Here is a 23,283-nt window from a genome sequence, read left to right on the forward strand (position 1 = left end):
CTACAGTACTGCCCAGTGAAACAGTGCTGTATGGCAGAGTAGCGGATTGTGGACATGCGCCTGGAAGCTTTTGTTGCACAATGTCTTTGTTGTTCATTCACTCAGTACTGATTGAACGTGTATTTATCTTGCTTGCTCAAAAATAAATTGTCTTAGACAGTTGATGTGTTGAAAACAGCATAATTTTAGTTAGGTCATATATAGATTTAGCTCTAACCAGGTTAGCAAGCATAGCGTTTTCTTTAAACTGCGCTCAGATTCGGTTGCACTAGCACGTTTTAACTGGGTGCACGTGTGGCAAATTCAGATTTTTGGGAACACACTGAAAAGTAATTTGACACTATTGATCAGTCAGTGCAAATTTGGATTATAATGACAGGAAGACAATTGCATTGAGAGGAGGGCGCGTACTGAATCAATGCATAGGGTAAGGTCTGTAACGTTAGCTAATGTTAAATGAGCAAGCAGGTGTTATGTTATAAATTGAAATCTGGTTGTACATGTAACGTTAGCAAGCAAGCCAATTTTACTTTATGGAGTAGCTAACGTTAGATGAGCAATGCCCATTGCACAATGTATTATAAATGAGCTGTGTGGCAGTTTTCCAAAGTTTGGTGTTGACTATGAACTTTACTTAGCTATGCTATGTGGAATATTGTGGGATATAGCTAGCTAAGTTATGGTCAACATTGAGTTTTTGCTAGTTAGCTAACTGACTATAGCAGGCAAGGACATTTAGCTAGCTTATCTGTTAGTTTACACAGATGACTTCAGCTTTATAAAACACCTTCCCAGGAAAAATATAGGTAGGTAGCTTTCCTCGCTTGTTGGTTAGCAAGCTAGCCAACATTAGTTCTCATCTGACAGGTAACTTATGCTGTGGTATAACGTTATGTTAGCTAGTTATCTAATGTTACAGCTGCTGGCTAGCTAACTAACATTAGCTAATCAAAACAAAACCACATTCAGCTCACTAATAACAACCAACCCATTTTTCATGTTGGACAATTATCTGTGTGCATGTATTGATTAACCTCAGCTATATGTTGGTATTCAAGACATCTATAGTAGCTTAGGTTTGTCCTCAACCACTTCTTATCATGGCTGGCTGGTAGAGGCGGCGACCTGTTTGTGTTGGCAAGTTGCTGAGCACTCTGAGATTCAGCTAAAAATATGTTAGCATTGATTAGAAATGTTACAAAAAGTTAGCACATCATTGTTTTCTAATTGAAGGAAATGTGCACGTGATAAATGATACATTTCATAAAAACTGCACTTACAAATTTAGCCTATCCGACAGTTTAAATTCAATGGACGCTATAGTCTCGTTTTTAACCCGACTTCTAGAATTTGAGCTAGGTAGCCACAATAAATACTCAATTGCTAATGACAATGTTAAAAAAAATATGGTATGTGGTTCTTATAAAAGTAGCTATTGGCTGTCCTAAAAGTAACTAGAAGTCGCTAAATGACGTAATCGCCTAATTTGCATAAGTGTATGTAATTGTGATGGATGCTGTAGGAGAGGAATCACGTCGTGGGAGAGACTAAAAGTGAGTAAAACAACACCCTAAATATGTTTAGAACTACAAATGAACTTTCTTCTGTTGATTCTTGTTTTTTTTTATGTCACAATTCCAACCCTCCTCCTTTATCAGGGCTTGGGACTGGCAAAAGTGACCCAAAAGAGACACTCTGGCGGAGTTACTTAGTTTTTTTTTTCTTTTTTTTTTCTTCTTAATTTGGTTTGGTTTTTAACCTTATGGTCCACTTAGGAGCCTACAACAAGTCACAGTAAAACATTAACATGTTTAACCCATAACATTTTTTTATTTTGTTTTGTATACAATCTACATTAACAATCTAAATGAACCAAAAAGAGACAATAGAAAAAACTGTCAATGGCAATGTGAGAAAATTATGGTAACAAGTCTGGCCCTAATTCAGGTTAATTGTTTTTTTTCCAGACCCCCCCCCCTCCACACACACACAGGCTGTGCTGGCTCACAGAAAGAGTGGGTCATCATCATTTTGGTCAAGGCTCTCTATGGCAGGTTCAGCAACTGAGGGAGCTGACTTAAATGAGTAAGCAGCTAATGTGCCAAAATCAGCTCCAAAATATTATCAGGCAGCTGGTGCTCATAGCAAGCCTCACCAGACAGCTTCAGTCCATATCGAATGTACAGGATGGAGTTAAGGGTCTGCAAGGACATCCGATTTCTAAGTTTGCTTTTTACCACACTCATCTGGCTGAATACTCTCTCGACTTCAGCATTCGAGTGTGGCAAGGACAACACAGACACAGCAGCCATGGCAAGTTCTTGAAACGGGTTGATATCAGCTGCATCCCTGAACTTCCAAATCTCACTCCAGAACCCAGTGTGTGTTTTGTCTCATTCCATTTACTAAGTTGGATGGCACGCCATTGCTGGACAATCTTGTCTATCTCTGCAGGGGAGTAGCCAAGGAGCTTGGCTATTTTTTTCAATTTCTCCAGGGCTCTTATTGTGCTTTAGAGTTTCCTCCACATTGAAAACGGACATGTAATGCACTGCTTCGATGTTGTCCGGCAGTCTCACCCTCAACTCATTAGTGAGGGAGATGGTGACGGCTACACACCGCTTCGATGTTGTCCGGCAGTCTCACCCTCAACTCATTAGTGAGGGAGATGGTGAAGGCTACACACCGCTTTCAGACATTGTTTTCATCCTCGGGCGCAAGGTGGAGCTCAGCTGCTTTTGACTCAAAAGGTAACCAAGGTGCGGTTTGGGACTGATGTATCCATCTATTGGCCCTTTGAGTACATCAACATTTGCCAGTGGATTCAGCACCCTGCTGCTCACAGACTTGATCAGGCTAACCAAGCTGTCAAGTAGCTTAAGAGGATCTACTTGCTCTCCCTCAAAAGCCTTGATGGCCAACTGTACCTCACCCAGCACTGACTTCAAAAAAGGATCACTGTACATGGAGTATAAAACCTCAGCCATGTAGCAGTGTTCACTGGACTCGGTGACTGAGAAATGCAGCCTAAGCTCCTCCCACTGGACCAAAATGTGTGGAACCGCAGGTTCAATGGAGAGCCAACGTGTGGCACACACCTTGGTTATCTGTAAAGGTTTCTCTCCCCAGTTGATGGTCTCATATAAGGCCTTGTAGGCCTCCCTGTGCTTTGGAGACACATAAAACCAGTTATAAGTCTCTCGTACCAAGTACTGCACACTACGGGGGATGGTGTCATTGGAAGCATGACTTACAGCAAGCTGCAGAGAGTGGCACACACAGCGAATAAGAACCACATATTTGAGGCCATACTCCTCCTTCAGCACTTTATGGATCCCATTGCTAATCCCCGCCATAACAGAGGCATTGTCAGTCCCTATCCCCAGGGGTTTCTCTTTTTTAAGACAACACTTCTCAAGGAAAGCCACAACAGCACGGGCTATAGATTTGGCATCTCCACCCTCCAACTCAAGAAGCGCAAGAAATGTTGATACAATTGTCTGCTTGGTGTCACTAAATTACCTTAACACAACCCCCAGGAACTTAGAAACACTTACATCCGTGGACTCATCAAGGAGGAGGCTGAAACGCTGGTCTCCCACATCTGTGACCAACTTTTCAGAATGTATAGTGCTAGAACATCATTATTAATTTCTGTGCACTTTGTCCTGTGCATTTGGAAGTGGGTAGCAGCAGTGGAGTCTGAGAAAGCTGCTCTACATGCTTCTCCAATGTGATCACATGCCAGCATGGAACAGTGTTCAGAGATAGCTAATGCCATGGTGGCCTCAGGCTTTTTTGCAGAGTCAATTTTTTTTAACCATAAATGGCAGCTTGTTTTGGGTGCAACTGTTATAAGGCTTTGCCTTTTGAGTATGTTTTTGAGTTGTCATGTGTTTTTTTTACATCACTAAGTTTGGCGTAGAAATCAGCCTTCCAATACAGGCAGTATGCCCATGTATCATCTCCAATAAATGGCTTCAACCAGCCTTTGAATTCAGGGTTTGATTCCCACTCCTTTCTGTATTTTTGAGTGTACAGTTTAGACTGAGACATGATGCGCTAGCCAGCTAGATGTTTAGCTTATGTTACAGAGAGGCGCACACACAGTGGACAAGGTGAGTAAGTGCAGTGATTTATTTTAGACAAAGAACATTTTACATCTACATCCCATTTACATCCCGCGCTGAATGTAAGCCAGGGCGGGATCAGCCAGTGGCGGCTTCTCGCATGCACGATTAATTTGCAGTCTGGACGTGTAGGGGTGAACATCTCCTGCTCTGGCTGCAGCTGGGAGTGACTGCTTTGTGAGGACTGGGCCACCTGTGAGTGCTTTGGGATGGGGGTGGGGCCCACGGCAGCACCTGCTGCTCGTTGAGAAGAGTAAGAACGATACATGCTTTCACGTCAGGATCTACAAAAGTCTCCAATAACACCAGAAAAAGTCGCTAGATTTGTCGCTAGTCGATTTTTTTTTGAAAATGCGTTGATCATGACGAGAGGCAGAGAGTGAGTTGTGTATCTCCAATCAAGTTGATTTGAAATCGGTGTCCTATTGGCTTAGATATATGATGGTAGGGAGATTTGAATTTAACAGTGAGCTTCAACCAATACCTAAATAGACGAGAGTATCCTGATGTTTATAATACATTTTGGCAGTTAGCAGGACATATAAATAGGAAATACAATGATTCTTCTAACATATTGTCATATTAAATATAATAATAATTAATCGTATTCGTAGTTGGAAATTGGGAACTATAGTTCTAGCTACTATCACGAGCTTCTGTAATAATCTGTATTATATGTGAACAGAAAGGTTGGTAACAGTAGTCCGTGGGGAGATGGGATAATTATTGACTAGTTCACTGCCTCAGCTCACATACCTGAGAGTTGTATGTGTTTGAGGTCACAGGAGAATCTGATAAGTCATTCCTATTGGTGATACATCTGAACCCTCATGCTGGGATAGCTCACACACACGCACACCCGAGCACACGCACACACTATCCTGGGTGTGAACATGAGCACATGCTAATCAGATTGTGAATGTTATAAAATTCACTCATTGAATCATTCCAGTTAACTTTGACATCTGATGAGTGTTGATGACGGATTAAATGTATTATTAAAGGGCAATTCCGCCACTTTTCAACCTTGTATTCATTATCTCCAGCGTCATACCAGTGTCTACATGGTGTCTTTCTTTGATCTGTGGTTAAAAACGTAAACAATTATTCTCTGTGACATCACAGGGTAGGATTAAAAGTAAGTAAACCTGATTTTGTGAGGACAGACGCTTGGAGACGAGAAGCAAGTACAGGAGTGAACATTTTAATTAATAAACAGACATGAAACAAGACATGTCAGCGTCTGGACATGAAAAACATAACGACATCAATGCTGACGCGGGGATCAAACTGAGGAACAGACAGATATAGAGGGAGCAATCAACAAAGTGAAGGAGTTCAGATGAGTCCAATGATGCGCTAATGTGCGTAATGATGATGACAGGTGTGTGTAATGATGGGCATAGCGGAGGAGTGGAAACAGGTGTTACAGTAGCCCCCCCCCCCCCTAGGGGCGCAACCCGGCATCCCACCTGGGCGAGCCTGGCGAGCCGGCTGAGGCATGATGGGAGCCTGGGAGCCTGCCAAACCCGCTGAGGCGTGGGAGCCTGATCAGCCAGCTGAGGCGTGGGAGCCTGACAAGCCGGCAGCCTGGCGCTCGAGGGGGAGCGGGAGCTGGCGTGACAGATTTTCTAAACCGGCAACTAGTTTCTAGCCAGAGGGATCGGTATTTTCTTGCTTCCCACGTCACCCGAAACCCATTGTGATTTTCAAACACAATCTTTAAAACGCTTTAACTTTTGATGATGTCATCGGGTAGAACTTTATATATTTTTCTACAAAACGTAGAAATTCACTTTTTTTCACATATGTAGACACTGGTATTGTAATGGAGATAATGAAAATGGCCATTTAAGTCCCCTTTCTTACACAAAATAACCTATCTTTGTAAAGCTTAGGTCACTAGTCGCTGCGTGTTTTGTGTTGTTGAATCGTTTATAGCTTTGACTTGATTAATAATTGACAACAGTCCTATCTGAGATCCAGTGTCAATTACTCACACGTTCTGTTCTGCTCCCCGCCCAGTTTCCTGTGAATTAGAACATCCGCGTTGATACGGATAGGGGACTTTCGGGACTGTCACCCTTAATTTTCATAACGTATAAATAAATAGATTGAATGTTTCATAGGCAGCCAGTGGGAACACTTTGAGCGTCAGAATGTCTGGACAAAACAGCGACCAGTTGCATCGCTCTACTTTGGGCATATACGCGGTGAGTGAGATTTGGTTTGAAATCTTGACAATTGTTGCGTAGCCCTAGATATATGCTTCACCTGTAGGCCTAATCTGCAATGCACATTTGTTGTTCTTATATTCTGTTCAATTTGGCGCACTATAGTTGTGAGCAGTACAGTATTCTATGGATAAATACAATATCACTTATGAACAGGGTATATGTATACAGCTTACTGTTCAAGATAAGGACCACACCTTTCAATGTCTCACTGTGTGTGTCTGTCTCTGTGTGTGTGTCTCTCCCTGTCTCTGTGTGTGTGTGTCAACAGAGCCTGATGGATCAGTTCAACCCAAGTCTACAGAAGTTAGTGTCTTTGGGAAACAGCTACATGCAGGCTTTCCAAGGTGAGAAAGAAAGGAAGTGAAACCGATGACCTTTGTGGCATGCATTTGAATACGATGAAGCATTCAAATAAAATAGAGTACATTGTGACAAAAGAGTCATTCTCATTACAGTTAGTATATGACTGATTTATACTAGAGATTCTTCTCAGAACTATATCATCTCATCAATGAGAGATCATTTGTTGTGCCCTTCCTTGTCGCCTCTCCTCCCTTCTACACAACAAACCTGGAAATAAATACAAATTACTTTTCATTTTGTCAACAGAGTTCATAAGGTTTCCCTTGTAAAAGTACTGCCATATCACTTGGGAATGTTTATTACGATGAACCTATAGGACATAATATGACCTACACATGTTTCTATTGGTTGAACTGCTGAATGTAAATGTGTCTGTCCAGTTTATGTTCTGTCTGCAGCAGTCCTTTTCCACTCCAAAGCAATGAGATATGGAACATGTATATGCGATGGGCCCAACTATTTGAATCAATTATAGATGAATCTGTCGACGCATATTAAACAAACTTTCTGCAATTTGCTGCTTTCAGATGAATGTGTTTGTTGTGCTTTTACTGGCATGAGTCTAACTCTGGCATGTCAGCAGCGTGAATCATATCAACTGGATATGCAATTCAATTGCTTGTCTGTTTCTGTGTGTGTGTGTTTAGCCCTTGCTGTGACCAGTGAGGCTTACTTCAGCACCCTTGCTAAGATAGGGGAGCAGGCCTTCCACACCATGTCGTCTCGCTCTATTGGTAAGAACCTCTTCATTCACTGTGTGTGTGTGTGTGCGTGCGTGTGTACATTACATATGTGCATGTGTCTGCTGTATGGTGTGTGTGTGTGTGTCAGGTCAGTTACAGAGTATGAGAAAGGTTAGAGATGCAGGAACAAAGCTAGAGAAACACGAAGGACCGATGTACTGTATGGGTCCTTTGTGCTGTTTATGGTTGTGGTTATTACCCCAATCAATGCAGTGTCCTTCACCGAACCACATAGAGCAAAGTTTACCTGACAGGCAGCACATTGGTACACTTCCTTTTACCGTCACAATACCTCTGGAGCTTTCTTAGACGAGGGCGTGTGTGTATGTGTGTGTGTATGTGACAGAGGGTGGACACTGGGTTGGGTTGAATAGCAGTTGTGCTGTATGTGTGTGTTTTTTTTTGTGCCATACACAGTATGTCTGTTCCTGTTTGTATAGAGCAGAGTTATAGAGCGCATAGGTGTGTATTTCTATGTTGTTTTTTACCCCATAGTGGAATATGCATTAAAATTAACTTTGCCCACATCAGTGTGACTGTAATGTTGATGCATTTTGAGGTAACAAGACAACATGTACGTGAGTCTAACCATAACAACTGGTCCAGAGTCAGTCTTCCCATTTCCCTAATAAGAGGTATAATGTAACCGGAGCCCTTGTTAGGGGGTGTTATCTGTACTATAGCAGTGGAATCAGGTGACAGACTAGTCTTCAGAGCCGTATGCATAATAGAGTGTAACAGGCTGTGGGTCCTGTTTAGTTCATTTAACCCATCCTGAACCTAGCCACTCAGACACTCTGAGGCTAAAAGGAGTTACAGATGTAGGATATTAATTTGATCACCCTGTTGAAGGAGAACTTTCCTGCAATGTAGGAAATGTAAAACATGTACTGTATTTGAGGTTTAATAAGGCATGGGACAGGTAGCACGTCCGGTGAACAGGTCAGGGTTCCATAGCCGCAGGCAGAACAGTTGAAACTGGAGCAGCAGCACGGCCAGGTGGACTGGGGACAGCAAGGAGTCATCATGCCAGGTAGTCCTGAGGCATGGTCCTAGGGCTCAGGTCCTCCGAGAGAAAGAAAGAGAGAATTAGAGAGAGCATACTTAAATTCACACAGGACACCGGATAAGACAGGAGAAGTACTCCAGATATAACAAACTGACCCTAGCCCACCGACACATAAACTACTGCAGCATAAGTACATGAATGTTATACAGTTGTATAATCTATGTAATTGTACTTAATAGGGCTTAATATAGAACCCCCATCCATGCAAAAAGTGTAAAATAAAAATTATACTGTTACCACTTTAACAACGTATTTTTTAGGCCTTGATATTCACATTATAATTACATTCTAAAATATGTGAGAATAACGTGGACATTGCCTGACTAAAATATTATCTGTCTTCCCAGTCATGTTAAATCAATGGATTAAGTCCTAATACATTAATTTCATTGAATTGATTTCCTTATATGAACTGTAACTCAGTAAAATCTTTTCAATTGTTGCATGTTGCGTTTGCATTTTTGTACAGTTTGGATTTATACATGCCGATTTTTCTGTAGCCATGTTGCCGACGTCGGCACGCATAATAAAGCCATGAATAGGGATAAGCCATGTCCTCAAAGCATGCGCAGACCAGCTGGCTGGTGTGTTTACGGACATATTCAATCGCTCCCTATCCCAGTATGTTATCCACACATGCTTCAAGATGGCTACCGTTGTTCCTGTACCCAAGAAGGCAAAAATAACTGAACTAAATGACTACCGCCCCGTAGCACTCACTTCTGTCATCATGAAGTGCTTTGAGAGACTCGTCAAGGATCATATCACCTCCACCTTACCGGCCACCTTAGACCCACTTCAGTTTGGATACCGCCCCAACAGGTCCACAGACTAACACATTTTTTGCACTATTTGTTAGTGCATTGTAAGTAAGCATTTCACTGTAAGGTCTACTACACCTGTTGTATTCGGCGCACGTGACAAATAAACTTTGATTTGAAATAATGTTTACCTGAATTGAGCTAAAGGTCAATTCTGGGATAATTTCTGTTCCGTATTGATATTAGCAGTTCACTCAATCGTAAACCTGATTTAACATTCAACTATCTTACCCTTCACTAACAATACCTGTGTTCATTCTCTCTCTGTCGATTTAGCAACAAAATCGACATGTATTCAACCATGTGGCAAAACATAAGGTTGGCTTATATAGTTGACATGTAAGTTATATTTTGTCTCCAATGTTTATTGCAAACGAGTACATTTGCACAATGACCACCTGTTGTCTCAAATACATTGTTACAGTTGTTGGTTAGCTAGCTAGCAAATATTTGCATTGACATGAAATCAGTCAAAACACTTCAAAACAAGACATGGTATCAATAATATGATGAAAAATGCTGAAATGAGCCACTTACGATTCCTCACATGGCAGTTTGTCATTCTTGCTAGCAATCTGGCAATCCAGAATCACAACAGGCTGACTTCTGCCCCATGGAAGTGCACACATCGTTTTCGTAACATTATCAGCCAACCCTTCTATGTAGCTAGATGCTAAATAATTGTATTGTGTACACACACACACAAAATCTATTCACTTACTCCTGCAAATACAACAACCGTCTCACTCTGTGTTTGGTGAGCTGCATCTCTAGCCCTCTTCCTCAAGAATTTCCTATCTTTCATAAATTGGGAAAAAATGTTAATTCAACTATCAAGCTTTATTTTTCAACAGATACGGTAGCTAACTAATTGAGCTGACGTTACTGAAAGTAGCTAACGTTAGCCTTAAGTAAGCTAGCTAGCTGAGCAATTTTTTGCATATTTGAACAGTAGCGTTACTTGATTAGACAGTAATTGGTTAGTTAGTGATACTTGGGGTGTTGAACAGCATTTTCAGTGTCTAGATAGCTAATCAATTACTGTCAAAACCAGTGGTGTAAAGTACTTAGTACTTAAGTAAAAATACTTGAAAGTACTACTTAAGTAGTTTTTGGGGGATCTGTACTTTGCTTTACTATTTATATTCTTGGTCACCTCCCTGACCAAGGCCCTTCTCCCCCGATTGCTCAGTTTGGCCGGGCGGCCAGCTCTAGGAAGAGTCTCGGTGGTTCCAAACGTCTTCCATTTAAGAATGATGGAGGCCACTGTGATCTTGGGGACCTTCAATGCTGCAGACATGTTTTGGTATCCTTCCCCAGATCTGTGCCACGACCCAATCCTGTCTTGGAACTTTACGGACAATTCCTTCGACCTCGTGGCTTGGTTTTTGCTTTGTCATTGTGTGGTGTTGCATGTAGATTGATGAGGGGAAAAAACTATTTAATCCATTTTAGAATAAGGCTGTAACATAACAAAATGTGAAAAAAGTCAAGGGTTCACGCCTTGTATGATAATGAGCCAGCGATTCTTGTCCCTCCCACAATATTTTACCACAGCAATATTTATTTACAGCAAAAAATCAATACAGTACTTTATTGTTGAATTGTACTGAAAAGCTATTCAGCAATTGCTAATAGTGAAAATGTAATTCTATATTACAGCACACCAACTGATATTTGGTGTTTTATATCACTTGTACTTTGGGCCTTAACAAAGGCTTCGAAACTGACAGTGACTACAGGGAAAAAGAGACACAGTTGTGTAATTTGTTCATTTTCAGTAATTTGGTCTTCACCAAGTGAGTTAATAGGATAATGATATCCAGGAATCTTCCAATTGGGATTTCTGGAAAACCTGGAAAATTTCATCTGTATTGCATGCTGTTTGGGGTTTAAGGCTGGGTTTCTGTATAGCACTTTGTGACATCTGCTGATTTCTAAAGGGCTTTATAAATACAGTTGATTGATTGATTACAATATGTCAGTTAAATCCGTACAGCATTCTCACTAATGGGTGCAACAAATAGAGCCTCTTACAAGTCACAACTAAAAATATGTTAATGAGTCAGAAACAACAACACCATGCACCCACTGGTGTTAAAGTTTTTGCGCTCCAAAAATGCAGTATGATACAGTATTTTGCAAAACAGTGAATTACTGGCAGAAATTGACCAGTAAGTTACTGTACATTTTTGGGACAAGGTTTGTATATTACTGTATTCTCTGGGGGCAGAACATTCTCACTCAACTAGAGCTTCTTACAAGGCATGCCTTAAAATATGTTAATGAGATTATTTCCCCGCCCACAGCTTTTTCCCACAATGCACCATCATGTGTTCTGTAAAACATATTTAAGGTATGTTTCTGTGCATTCTACAGTGTTTTTATTGGCTTGTGCCATCAAACCCCTGCAACTTTTACAGAACGCTGCAGTCCGCCTGGTATTTAACCTTCCCAAGGTCTCCCATGTCATCCCGCTCCTCCGCACACTCCACTGGCTTACAGTCGAAGCTCGCATCCACTACAAGACCATGGTACTTGCCTACGGAGCAGGAAGAGGAACTTGCCCCTTCCTATCTTCAGGCTACACTCAAACCCTACACCCCAACCTTAGCAATCCAACCCTACACCCAAACCTGAGCAATCCAACCCTACACCCCAACCTGAGCAATCCCTTCTGCCACCTCTGGTCCTTTGGCCTTCCCAACCCTATTGGTGGGCAGCTCCCACTCAGCCCAGTTCAAGCTCTTCTCTGTTCTGGCACCCCAATGGTGGAACCAGCGTCCCCCGGAATCTAGCACAGCAGTCCTTGGCCATCTTTCTACCTCTGACTTTTCTGATATCTATTTTATTGAGGAAAAATGTATTTGCTATGTCTGTGATGTGTGGTTGACCCACCTAGCTGTTTTAGGATGAATGCACTAACTGTAAGTCGCTCTGGATAAGAGCATCTGCTAAATGACAAAAATGTCAAATGTGAATGTAAAATGACAGAACTCTTACAATGTGCTTTAAAACTTGTTTACGATATTTTACTGTGAATTCTACCGTGTTTTTCACTGTTGAAATTACAGAAGTGTCTTACAGTGTAGTCAGAGAGATGCGCCTTGGGATGTTGTTAAAGATGATAAAAGCAGGCTCTCATTCAATGTGTGTGTATAGGGGGTGGCGGGGTAGGACTGTATGCGTGTTTTGACACTGTCTTTTTTTCTGGGATGTGTGTGTGTGTGTGTGTGTGTGTCAATGTCTGCCTATGATAATAATTTCTCATTGTGTCTCACAGGAGATGTTCTGATTCAGATTTCAGAGAACCAGAAGCGTCTCACCACTGAACTGGAAGGAATAGTAGGTTACTTTACACTCCTCATCAAACAGTAGAACAGTGGCACTGCACTAGTTCTTTTACTCTATTAGAATTCAAAAGGAAGAATTACGAGTGTATTGCAATTGTACCTGGGGTTGTAGTTATACACCTGTCAAAACAACTCACAACTAAGCAACCCACTTATTAATATATTCTACTGTATATTTTACCAGATGGTGTAACATCACAGTTGACTCTGTAATCTGACAATTTGAGATGTGATTGTTTGGCTTACCAGTGGTGTTTCAACTACTGCAATCATAATAACCATTCTCTGTGTTGCTCTAGTTCCGCTGGTTCCACACTGAGGTGCTACAGGAGATGAACAACAATGTCAGACTGGATAAGGACTACATAGCAGTGAGTAGCCACTCTCCTTCACATACCCCTTTCACATACTGTACCCCCTTGTGTTGACAGTACAGAAGTAGTGTAGTAAAGATCATGGACTGGCACACAGACAGAGTCCGAATGTACAAAAGTAGTACAGAAGTAGTGGGCAGTGCCCGGACCATTCCTGTTTGATCCTTACTGATACTTTTACATAAAGACTATGGTGGTGTTATTATGTATACACTGAGTGTACACAACATTAGGAACACCTTCCTAATATTGAATTGTACCCCCTTTAGCCCTCAGAACAGACTCAATTTGTTGGGGGCATGGAAAGCATTCCACAGGGATGCTGGCCCATGTTGACTCCAATGCTTCCCACAGATGTCCTTTGGGTGGTGGACCATTCTTGATGCGGGAAACTGTTGAGCGTGAAAAACCCAGCAGCGTTGCAGTTATTGACACACTCAAACTGGTGTGTCTGGCAAGGGCACTTAAATGGCACAAAATCCAGCTCTCAACTGTTTTAAGGCTTAAAAATCCTTCTTTAACCTGTCTGATTGAAGTGTATTTAACAGGTGAGATCAATAAGGGATCATAGCTTTCACCTGGATTCACCTGATCAGTCTATGTAATGTAAAGAGCTGGTGTTCCTAATGTTTTGTACATTCAGTGTAAAATGTATCTGGCATTGATGTAATGTGTCCTCCAGGGCAGCAGGAGGCGATATGAGATGGAGGTACAGAGCCAGGCCATATCTTTGGAGAGGCAGCTGAGGAGAGGGGCTCACCAGGTCAATCCAGTGTGTGTGTGTGTGTGTGAGAGAGAGAGAGAGAGAGAGGAGGTTGGTGGCATCTTAATTGGGGAGGACGGGCTCATGGTAATGGCTTGAGCGTAACAGGTGGAATGGTATCAAACACATGGTTTCCATGTGTTTGATGCCATTCCATTTGCTCAGTTCCACCCATTTATTATGAGCTGTCCTCCCCTCAACAGCCTCCACTGGTGTGTGTGTGTGTGTGTCAGATAAAGAGTATGAGTAAAATAAAATAAAGAGTATTTACACAGTGCGTGTCTGTGTCAGAGGAAGTTCTATATTTACACATTGCATGTGTGCTCACAGGATGAGTACATTCACTTCCTGAGGGAGAGTCAGCGCGAGGCTCTGATGGAGGAAGAAAGGCGATACCGTTTCCTGGCTGAGAAACACTGTGGTCTCACTCAGTCCATCATCTACCTCATGAACAAGGTAGTGTAGCTTAGTTCATTGGACTACAGTCTAATTTAATCATACACACTCAATAATATACACCATTTAGCAGACACTTTTATCCAAACCGACTTACAGTCAGGGATGCATACATTTTACACATGGATGGCCCCGGGAAGCAAACCCACTATCCTGGCATTGCAAGTGCCATGCTCTACCAACTGAGCTACAGAGGACGACCCATAAACCACATTCATCATAGAAAGAACCGTGGCTGGTTTGCAATATGACCACCTGCTCCTGGCCTTTTCCAAATCTCCAATTTGTGGATTTGAAGGGAATGAATAAGTAGAGGCTCCACCTAGTGTGTTGCTTTCTGTTTTTATTTTTTTTTGAGAGAGAGTGGTAAGTAAGAGAGAAGAGAGTGAGTTTCCTGACCTAGATGAAAGCCAATGAATAAACAAGGTGAATGAAAGTAATGCAATGTGTGTGTGTGTTCAATGAGCCAGACAGGGGCAGGGGGAGGCCTACAGCAGATAGCTGATGGATGGAGAGACCAGGTCAACGCCACCAGACGACCTGGATCCCGGAACCCCTCTCACCTGGACCAGGACAACACATCCAGAACGAGGGAGGAGGACAGGGGGAGCCAATGGTCAGGCAAAGAGGAGCAGCCTCTGGGAAGAGTGCCCTCCAGAGGTGGGGGCATGATATACTGTATATCTACACTACAGTATACCAAACCTATAGTGTTAGATAGAGTACTCATCTTCGTGCCCAGTTGACTACTTTGGTGGAAGCCATCAATGGCAATGTCCATGCTAAAACAGGTTAAGTCTATCTGGATAACTATTATGTACATGCCATACCCATGGTGTTCAGGTGTTTTTCCTCTCCTATGACTTGCCTTCCTGGCCCTCTGATGTTCACACATCCATGTCCGTCCGTCCGTCCGCCCCCAGGCCCATCACCCCAGAACATCCGTTCCCGCTCCAGCTCATTTGGCGAGTCCCTAGGTCTGGGTGGAGGTGGAGGAGGGAGACCTATGAGAGCTCTGGTATCCCACCCTGCTAACTCCAGCAACCCCACCCTGCTGCCCTTCTCCCGGGGGGAGGTGGTGAGCGTGCTGGTGCAGGAGCCCCGTAACGGCTGGCTCTACGGCCGGGCAGAGAGCAGCTCACGGTGAGGGAGAGGGAGGTAGAGAGAGATGCTCCTGCCTTTGAGGCAGAGCTGCCCTCACAGAACAACATTGTATAAGGACAACTTAAATCTGTTCAAGAGATACTCCACTTGATACTGTAGTCTTTGGGATATGAACCATGAAATGGAAAATATAATTTTAATATATATATTTTTTAGCCAACTTGCTTATGACGTGCTGAATGCTAGCAAGCCATAGCTCTCTGTCCTTCATAGAAACTCATAGAAATGTATCTCTTCTCTGCTTCCCCCCACAGCCAGGGCTGGTTCCCAGCTGCCTATGTGGGGACACTGGAGGAGGCCCCTAGATCAACTGGCTCCAGGTGATCCACTAGCTCTTAAAGGGACAGTTCAAGCAAATAAGCAAATAATAATTTCCCTTGAGGGGAAATTTGTGTAAACTGTCCCTTCTGAGAGATAGTTGCTAATGAGTTGCTAATGCTGTTTTGACTTTTGGTGACCTTTGACCCTTCAGTAGCTCCACCCTTAGGAGTGCCCACAGTATGGACAACCTGCTGGACCAATCAGGAGGCAGCAGCCACGGTAGACCCCCGCCCCCGCCGCCTCCACCCAATAGACAGACAGAGATGCGTCCAATCACACCCAGCATGGATAGAAGGGCGGAGTCTCACTCTGACAATAAGGTAATGCTGCCTGGGTGAATGATCACTGAGGATTGATTTTGGCCATGAAGTTCTTAAAATCTAGTCTTTACACTGTTTACGCTATGGTGAGCCTGCTGTACGACACTAACGTGGTGTTTCTAACAAATCAATGTTGGTTTGTTATTGTTAACATGATAGTCTGAGGAAAGTCTCTGAGTGAAAGTCATTCAAAGCTAGTTAGAATGGAGTTAAAGCTGAAAAGGTTTAATGAAAATTAGTATTTAAAATCGGTGGCATGTTTGTCCTCCGGCCAGCAGGGGCACTGTGGCAATGTGCTGTTCTCTATGACGCCACAGCCCTCCTTCTGGTGGATGCAGGGGGGAAGCTCCAGCTGCTGACAGTGTAGGGGGGTGAGGAGTGTCTGTTTGTGTCTGTTTGTGTGTGTGTTTGCATGGTGTTGGATCTGTGCATGGTGTGGATTGCACACCCGTAGGTGCTCTGCCCCCCTCTCTGGGTTACAGCTCTATATGTAAACATGTTTGCATGGGTTGGAAAAGACACCTTTTAAAGTTGTGTTCTTTCCTCCCCCTGCAGAGAGGAGAGCATCATGGTGGACCTGGGCCAAACCTCTTTCCAAAGTAAGGAACAGCCATTGCAGTTCTTATCAGCCTTATTTGTGTTTATTCATTACTAAGAAGTGATATTTAGAGAGATCGTTCAAGATTGACGTCGAAATTGGATGTTTATCCATGTCCCGAGGGAAATGCCATCAAAACCGGCAACTAGGGGCAACAGTGAACGCTATTACCATCAAGTAGGATTGGGTTTTGCTAGGGCGTGGTGGCTGGGTGTAATCCCATGATCCTGGGTCAGAAGGTTGTGTGTTCGATCCCAGTTGTGGACACTTTTTTTATACAGAGTACCTTCGGAAAGTATTCAGACCCCTTAACTTTTTCCACATTTTGTTAGGTTATAGCCTTATTCTAAAATTGATTAAATTGTCTTTTCCCTCATCAATCTACACACAATACCCCATAATGAAAAAGCAAAAACAGTGTTTTTTAAATATTTTTGCTAATTAAAAAAAAAAAAAACGGAAAAACTAAACTTACATAAGTATTCAGACACCTTACTCAGTACTTTATTGAAGCACCTTTGGCAGCAATTACAGCCTTGAGTCTTCTTGGGTATGATGCTACAAGCTTGGCACATCTGTATTTGGGGAGCTTCTCCCATTCTTCTCTGCAGATCCTCTAAGCTCTGTCAGGTTGAATGGGGATTGTTGCTGCACAGCTATTTTCAGGTCTCTCCAGAGATGTTCGATCTGGGTTAAGTCCGGGCTCTGGCTGGGCCACTCAAGGACATTTAGAGACTTGTCCCGAAACCACTCCTGCGTTGACTTGGCTGTGTGCTTAGGGTCGTCCTGTTGTGTGCTTAGGATCGTCCTGTTGTGTGCTTAGGATCGTCCTGCTTAGGGTTGTCCTGTTGGAAGGTGAATCTCTGCCCCAGTCTGATCTCCGGAGCGGGTTTTCATCAAGGATCTCTCTGTACTTTGCTGCATTCATCTTTGCCTCGACCCTGACTACTTTCCCACTCCCTGGTGCTGAATAACATCCCCACAGCATGATTCTGCCACCACCATGCTTCACCGTAGGGATGATGCCAGGATTCCTCCAGACGTGACAAAGTTCAATCTTGGTTTCATCAGATCAGAAAATCTTGTTTCTCATGGTCTGAGAGTCATTAGCTGGCGTTTGGCAAATTGCAAGCGGGCTGTCATGTGCCTTTTACTGAGGAGTGGCTTCCGTCTGGCCACTCTACCATAAATGCCTGTTTGATTTAATGCTGCAGAGATGGTTGTCCTTCTGTAAGGTTCTCCCATCTCCACAGAAGAACTTTAGAGCTCTGTCAGAGTGACCATCGGGTCACCTCCCTGACCAAGGCCCTTCTCCCCCGATTGCTCAGTTTGGCCGGGCGGCCAGCTCTAGGAAGAGTCTTGGTGGTTCCAAACTTCTTCGACTTAAGAATGATGGAGGCCACTGTGTTCTTGGGACCTCAATGCTGCAGAAATGTTTTGGTACCCTTCCCCAGATATGTGCCTCGACACAATCCTGTCTCGGCTCTCTAAGGACAATTCTTTTGACCTCATAGCTTGGTTTTTGCTCTGACATGCACTGTCAACTGTGGGACCTTATTTAAACAGGTGTGCCTTTCCAAATCATGTCCAATCAATTGAATTTCTTAAAACCAGTTTTTGCTTTGTCATTATGGGGTATTGTGTGTAGATTGCTGAGTATGTTTTTATTTAATTCATTCTAGAGTATGGATTAACGTAATGTAACAAAATGTGGAAAAAGTCAAGGGGTCTGTATACTTTCCCGAAGGCACTGTATATAACCTATCCAAAACCTTAACCCTTACCTTAAAGCAGCAATCAGCAGTAGAAACAATAACAAAGCGGACTCCCTGCCACTGGTTCGGTAAAAAGCTGAGGGATGGGGCTGGAGAAATGCAACCACTCTCGAATTCATAGGCAGACTATGGATACAAAGACTGACCATCCATGATATCAAAATGAGAGTTTTTAACCATGTTAACATTTTCTTTGTTTACAAATGTTGAGCAAAAAAAGCTGATATTTTAAGTTCTATTGGGGTACGACCGTCGAACTAAGCCTCTGAGGCATTTCTAAGATCTATTCCTCAAGAATCAATGGGTACATGTCATAAATGTATAAGTCCAAAAATGGATGTAGCGATTGCTTTTTATTTTTTTCTCCCCGCTTTAACCATTCAGAATGAGTGCCTAAACGTAATGTTTTAACCCTATCCCAAACCTTAACCCTTACCTTAACCTTTGGAACGAGTGGCTAAACGCATCCCTTAACTTTGAAATGTGACGTTTTGAGAAATGGAACGATACAGAGCAGCAGGAGTCAACTCAGGGTGTCAAAAACATTTGGAGCAACTTCAAAATTGGACATTTGGAGAACGTGGAAAAATGTCTAGTTCTGCAGTGAGACTGTGGGAGCTTGTTGGGGATATTGTAATCTGCGCGCACGTTCAAATGGCTCTCAGCATATCACACAATGTTATGCAAATGAGTTACTGTATGTGATGAGGCTGGGCCATGCTTGGTCAGTTAGTTTTGGAGAGGCGCCGTGTGCGTTGGGTTAGTGCTGCTGTACACTGTTCATCCAAATAAATGACAACTTCATCATTCTGGACTGTTTATGCTGGTTAACAAACTATGTGTGAGTTTCGGTTTTCTTTCAGGCTCGTTAAAACATAATGCGTGAGCTACCATATCTCTGTTCCCTCACTGTCTTTGTTGTATAGGGGCACCAACCCTTTCGCCACTGTCAAGCTGAAGCCCACGTCCACCGATGACAGATCTGCTCCACGGCTCCGTCGGTGAAGAGGTCACGCCCTTGGGAGGTATTGGGCGCGTTCCAGTTCGACTACATTTCAGTCATTGCATTGCATCAACAAACGGTTTCATTCCGCATTATCAACTGTGCAGTCGACTGCTATATCATATGATTCACTGATATGTTAAATTCATACCTATCCAGGCGTTGTGAGATCTGGCAGGTGTCTGAAATGTAGTCATGCAAATGCAGCAGGGGTTTTAGGGTTGATGCCCTAAAACTGCCCTGAATCCTCCCAAACTGTTGAAAACTGTCTTAAAACTGCCCCACACGTTCTCAAAGCAGCCCCTAATACCAATCTTGTACAGTTGGTTATTTCAAAATATGATGGAGTTTATCGGATGACTACAGCGATTAAAGGAAGTTCGGCTGGCAATGACAGATGCTTGGTGCACTGATTGACCTCGCAAGTGCATTAATACTTTTTACTTAATTAGCGAGACAAATCTTTGAGGGCGCTCCTTTATGCACTTTCCTTCAGAATCAGGAATATTTTCTGACTTCATATGCAGTTGAAGTCGGAAGTTTACATACACTTATGTTGGAGTTATTAAAACTAGTTTTTCAATCACTCCACAAATGTCTTGTTAACAAACTATAGTTTTGGCAAGTTGGTTAGGACATCTACTTTGTGCATGACACAAGTACTTATTCCAACAATTGTTTACAGAGAGATTATTTCACTTAAAATTCATTATCACAATTCCAGTGGGTCAGAAGTTTACATACACTAAGTTGACTGTGCCTTTAAACAGCTTGGAACATTACAGAAAATAATGTCATGGCTTTAGAAGCTTCTGATAGGCTAATTGACATAATTTGAGTCAATTGGAGGTGTGGATGTATTTCAAGGCCTACCTTCAAACTCAGTGCCTCTTTGCTTGACATCATGGGAAAATCAAAAGAAATCAGCCAAGATCTCATAAAAAAATTATAGACCTCCACATGTCTGGTACTGCTCAGGAAGAAGATGCGTTATGTCTCCTAGAGATGGATGTAATTTGGTGGGAAAAGTGTAAATCAATCCCAGAACACCAGCAAAGGACCTTGTGAAGATGCTGGAGGAAACAAAAGTATCTATATCCAAAGTAAAATGGGTCCTATATAACCTGAAAGGCCGCTCAGCAAGGAAGAAGCCACTGCTCCAAATCTGCCATAAAAAAGCCAGACTACGGTTTGCATCTGCACATGGGGACAAAGATCGTACTTTTTGGAGAAATGTCCGCTGGTCCGATGAAAGAAAAATAGAGCTGTTTGGCCATAATGACCATTGTTATGTTTGGAGGAAATAGGGGGAGGCTTACAAGACGAAAAACACCATCCCGACCGTGAAGCACGGGGGTGGCAGCATCGTGTTGTGGGGGTGCTTTGCTGCAGGTGCACTTCACAAAATAGATGGCATCATGAGGTAGGAAAATTATGTGGAGATATTGAAGCAACATCTCGAGACATCAGTCAGGAAGTTAAAGCTTGGTCGCAAATGGGTCTTCCAAATGGGCAATGACCTCAAGCATACTTCCAAATTTGTGGCAGAATGGCTTAAAGCTCATCAATAAGCTAAGGACCCTGGGACTAAACACCTCCCTCTGCAACTGGGTCCTGGTCTTCCTGACGGGCCGGCTCCCAAGTGGTAAGAGGAGTTAAGGGCAAAAAGTCAAGGATTTGGAGTGGCCATCACAAAGGCCTGACCTCAATCCTATAGAAAATTTGTGGGCAGAACTGAAAAAGCATGTGTGAGCAAGGAGGCCTATAAACCTGATTCCGTTACACCAGCTCTGTCAGGAGGAATGGACCAAAATCCACCCAAGCTTGTGGAAGGCTGCCCGAAATGTTTTACCCAAGTTAACAATTTAAAGGCAATGCTACCAAGTACTAATTGAGTGTATGTAAACTTCTGACCCACTGGGAATGTGATGAAAGAAATGAAAGCTGAAATCCTTCTGTCTACTATTATTTTGACATTTCACATTCTCATAATAAAGTGGTGATCCTAACTGAAAGGGATTTTCAGGAATTGTGAAAAACTGAGTTTAAGTGTATTTGGCTAAGGTGTATGTAAACTTCCGACTTCAACTGTACATGTCGGGTACAGGAAATATCGTGGTAGAAGGTGTTGTTTTTATCAAAGCCTTTTGCATTGTTTTCTTCAAGTAGCACTTTTGTTTAGTTTTGCTTGTACAGTAACAATATGCCAATTTAAACCAATACTTCACTTTGATGCTAAACTACAGTGAACTACAGTGAGCTAATCTTTCTCTTAGGAATGCCATGCAGGTAGATTGTTATGACAAGTGAGTTTTAGTGCTTAACTTTACAGTGCTGTTTGGTCCAGTGCCTTTAGTAAATGTACAATGAGATTTGTGTGTTTTTTTTGCTCGTGCAGGCAGTAGGGTGGCCTACTACTCTAGTGAAGATCCCGGGGTTTGTCAATTCTAATCCACCAATGGGAATACTTAACCTAAATGACCCTTAGTGTGTACTCAGCTATGTGAATGGCTGCCATGTGAGAGTGTTGAGCTAATGTAATAGCTCCAACAAAACAATGACTTTTGACTTTACTGCTAAAATAAAAATGGTAGCTGCTTTTCACATTGTTTCCGATTCCTTTAATCAGACAGAAATACATCCTCTGATTCTGTTTTTTTAGTTGCTGTTGATATTTGACACATTTCTTTTCTAGTTATCGAGGGCCAATCGGTAGTGCTGAGCGATTAACTGAAATGTATTGAACAACAAATTAACCGACGTCGGTTCATTTATTTGAATTCCATTTAGTTCTTCTTTTTTTGTGTGTGAGCCCAACGCGCCGTTTCTGTAGAGAGAAATCCAATAATTCACGAGCAAAATCAAGTCAAGAACTATGTGGGACGCTTGGCTGTAGTATTAAACCTAATTCAGCACAGAAATTTGGTGATTAACTACAATGACCATAATCCATTGCGCCTGTACTTCCCGGCTTGGATGTTAGATTAGACACACACAGACCAAATAGACCGCATGATAGGAATGTACAGAACACAACGATGAGAGGGGACGGAGACAATTTGTGAAAGTATGCCTTACCTTGTTTGAAGAGCTAGTAAAAATGTATTTTTTTAACAGACTGCTCTGCGACATTGTTAGACAGGCTAGCCTAGCTAAATAGGATGACTAAAGACAGTATGGTATATGAAGCACTGGCTGGCTGCTACTACTTGAGCAGAGATGAGATGATGACTTTAAGGAATGAAAAATGATAGACACCCGATAAAAATGAAATAATGTACACAACTGAAATATGTTATCATTATGATAGTAATTTTCTATTTTTCAATGGATGTCTACCCAATGTGAACCTTGACAGAGACTATGGAATATTTGAAATGTTTTGACAGTATAATGTTCACTATTTTTGGTTTTTAATTTCCATTAAAAAGCTTTAAAATCATTTAAATTGTTTTATTTCGTAATGCATTTAATGCGTACCCCATCCCTGCAGTCAAAGGACAAAATTGCCCGTCTTGTGGTCTCGGAGGTGGAATGCTATTAATAGTTTTTATAATTTCACAATTAACATCCTTTTTAAGGAGCTGCCGAAAATCTATGTCAAACGGATTTGCTATATTTCTATCGTCTGTGATGTAATATTGGGAAGCAAACTCAAAATTGAACACATTTCAACTCTATATCTGACACGGTACAGGTGTCATAAACCCATAAACATGTGAATGAGGGGTATACTTTTGTTTCAAAGTAGATTTGTTTAACCAGCACTCTGTGTGACTCTGATTTAGCCCAC

The 23,283-nt window shown here is 42.4% G+C and overlaps 1 protein-coding gene across 4 annotated transcripts; it reads left to right on the top strand.

Annotated features, from left to right (window-relative positions):
• Positions 1 to 89: 89 nt before the first annotated feature.
• On the top strand, positions 90 to 22,932 carry baiap2l2a (BAR/IMD domain containing adaptor protein 2 like 2a). 4 transcript variants are annotated; one of them, XM_021624532.3, is made up of 15 exons: positions 90 to 427; positions 1,523 to 1,553; positions 6,260 to 6,343; positions 6,636 to 6,711; positions 7,378 to 7,464; positions 12,647 to 12,708; positions 13,016 to 13,087; positions 13,773 to 13,853; positions 14,184 to 14,309; positions 14,780 to 14,969; positions 15,233 to 15,452; positions 15,728 to 15,793; positions 15,946 to 16,114; positions 16,670 to 16,713; positions 19,414 to 22,932. In XM_021624532.3, the coding sequence occupies exons 3-15, from the start codon at positions 6,290 to 6,292 to the stop codon at positions 19,490 to 19,492; spliced, it is 1,326 nt and encodes a 441-aa protein (XP_021480207.1). In that variant the 5' UTR covers positions 90 to 427; positions 1,523 to 1,553; positions 6,260 to 6,289; the 3' UTR covers positions 19,493 to 22,932. The 4 variants fall into 4 exon arrangements, with proteins under 4 accessions (XP_021480207.1, XP_021480204.1, XP_021480205.1 ...); XM_021624529.3 differs by lacking the exon at positions 1,523 to 1,553 and having other exon boundaries at positions 131 to 427; XM_021624530.3 differs by lacking the exon at positions 1,523 to 1,553 and having other exon boundaries at positions 131 to 427; positions 15,949 to 16,114.
• Positions 22,933 to 23,283: the final 351 nt, after the last annotated feature.

This window comes from Oncorhynchus mykiss, chromosome 12 (genome assembly GCF_057628025.1).
Source record: "Oncorhynchus mykiss isolate SJ-2025 chromosome 12, ASM5762802v1, whole genome shotgun sequence".
NCBI lineage: Eukaryota > Metazoa > Chordata > Actinopteri > Salmoniformes > Salmonidae > Oncorhynchus > Oncorhynchus mykiss.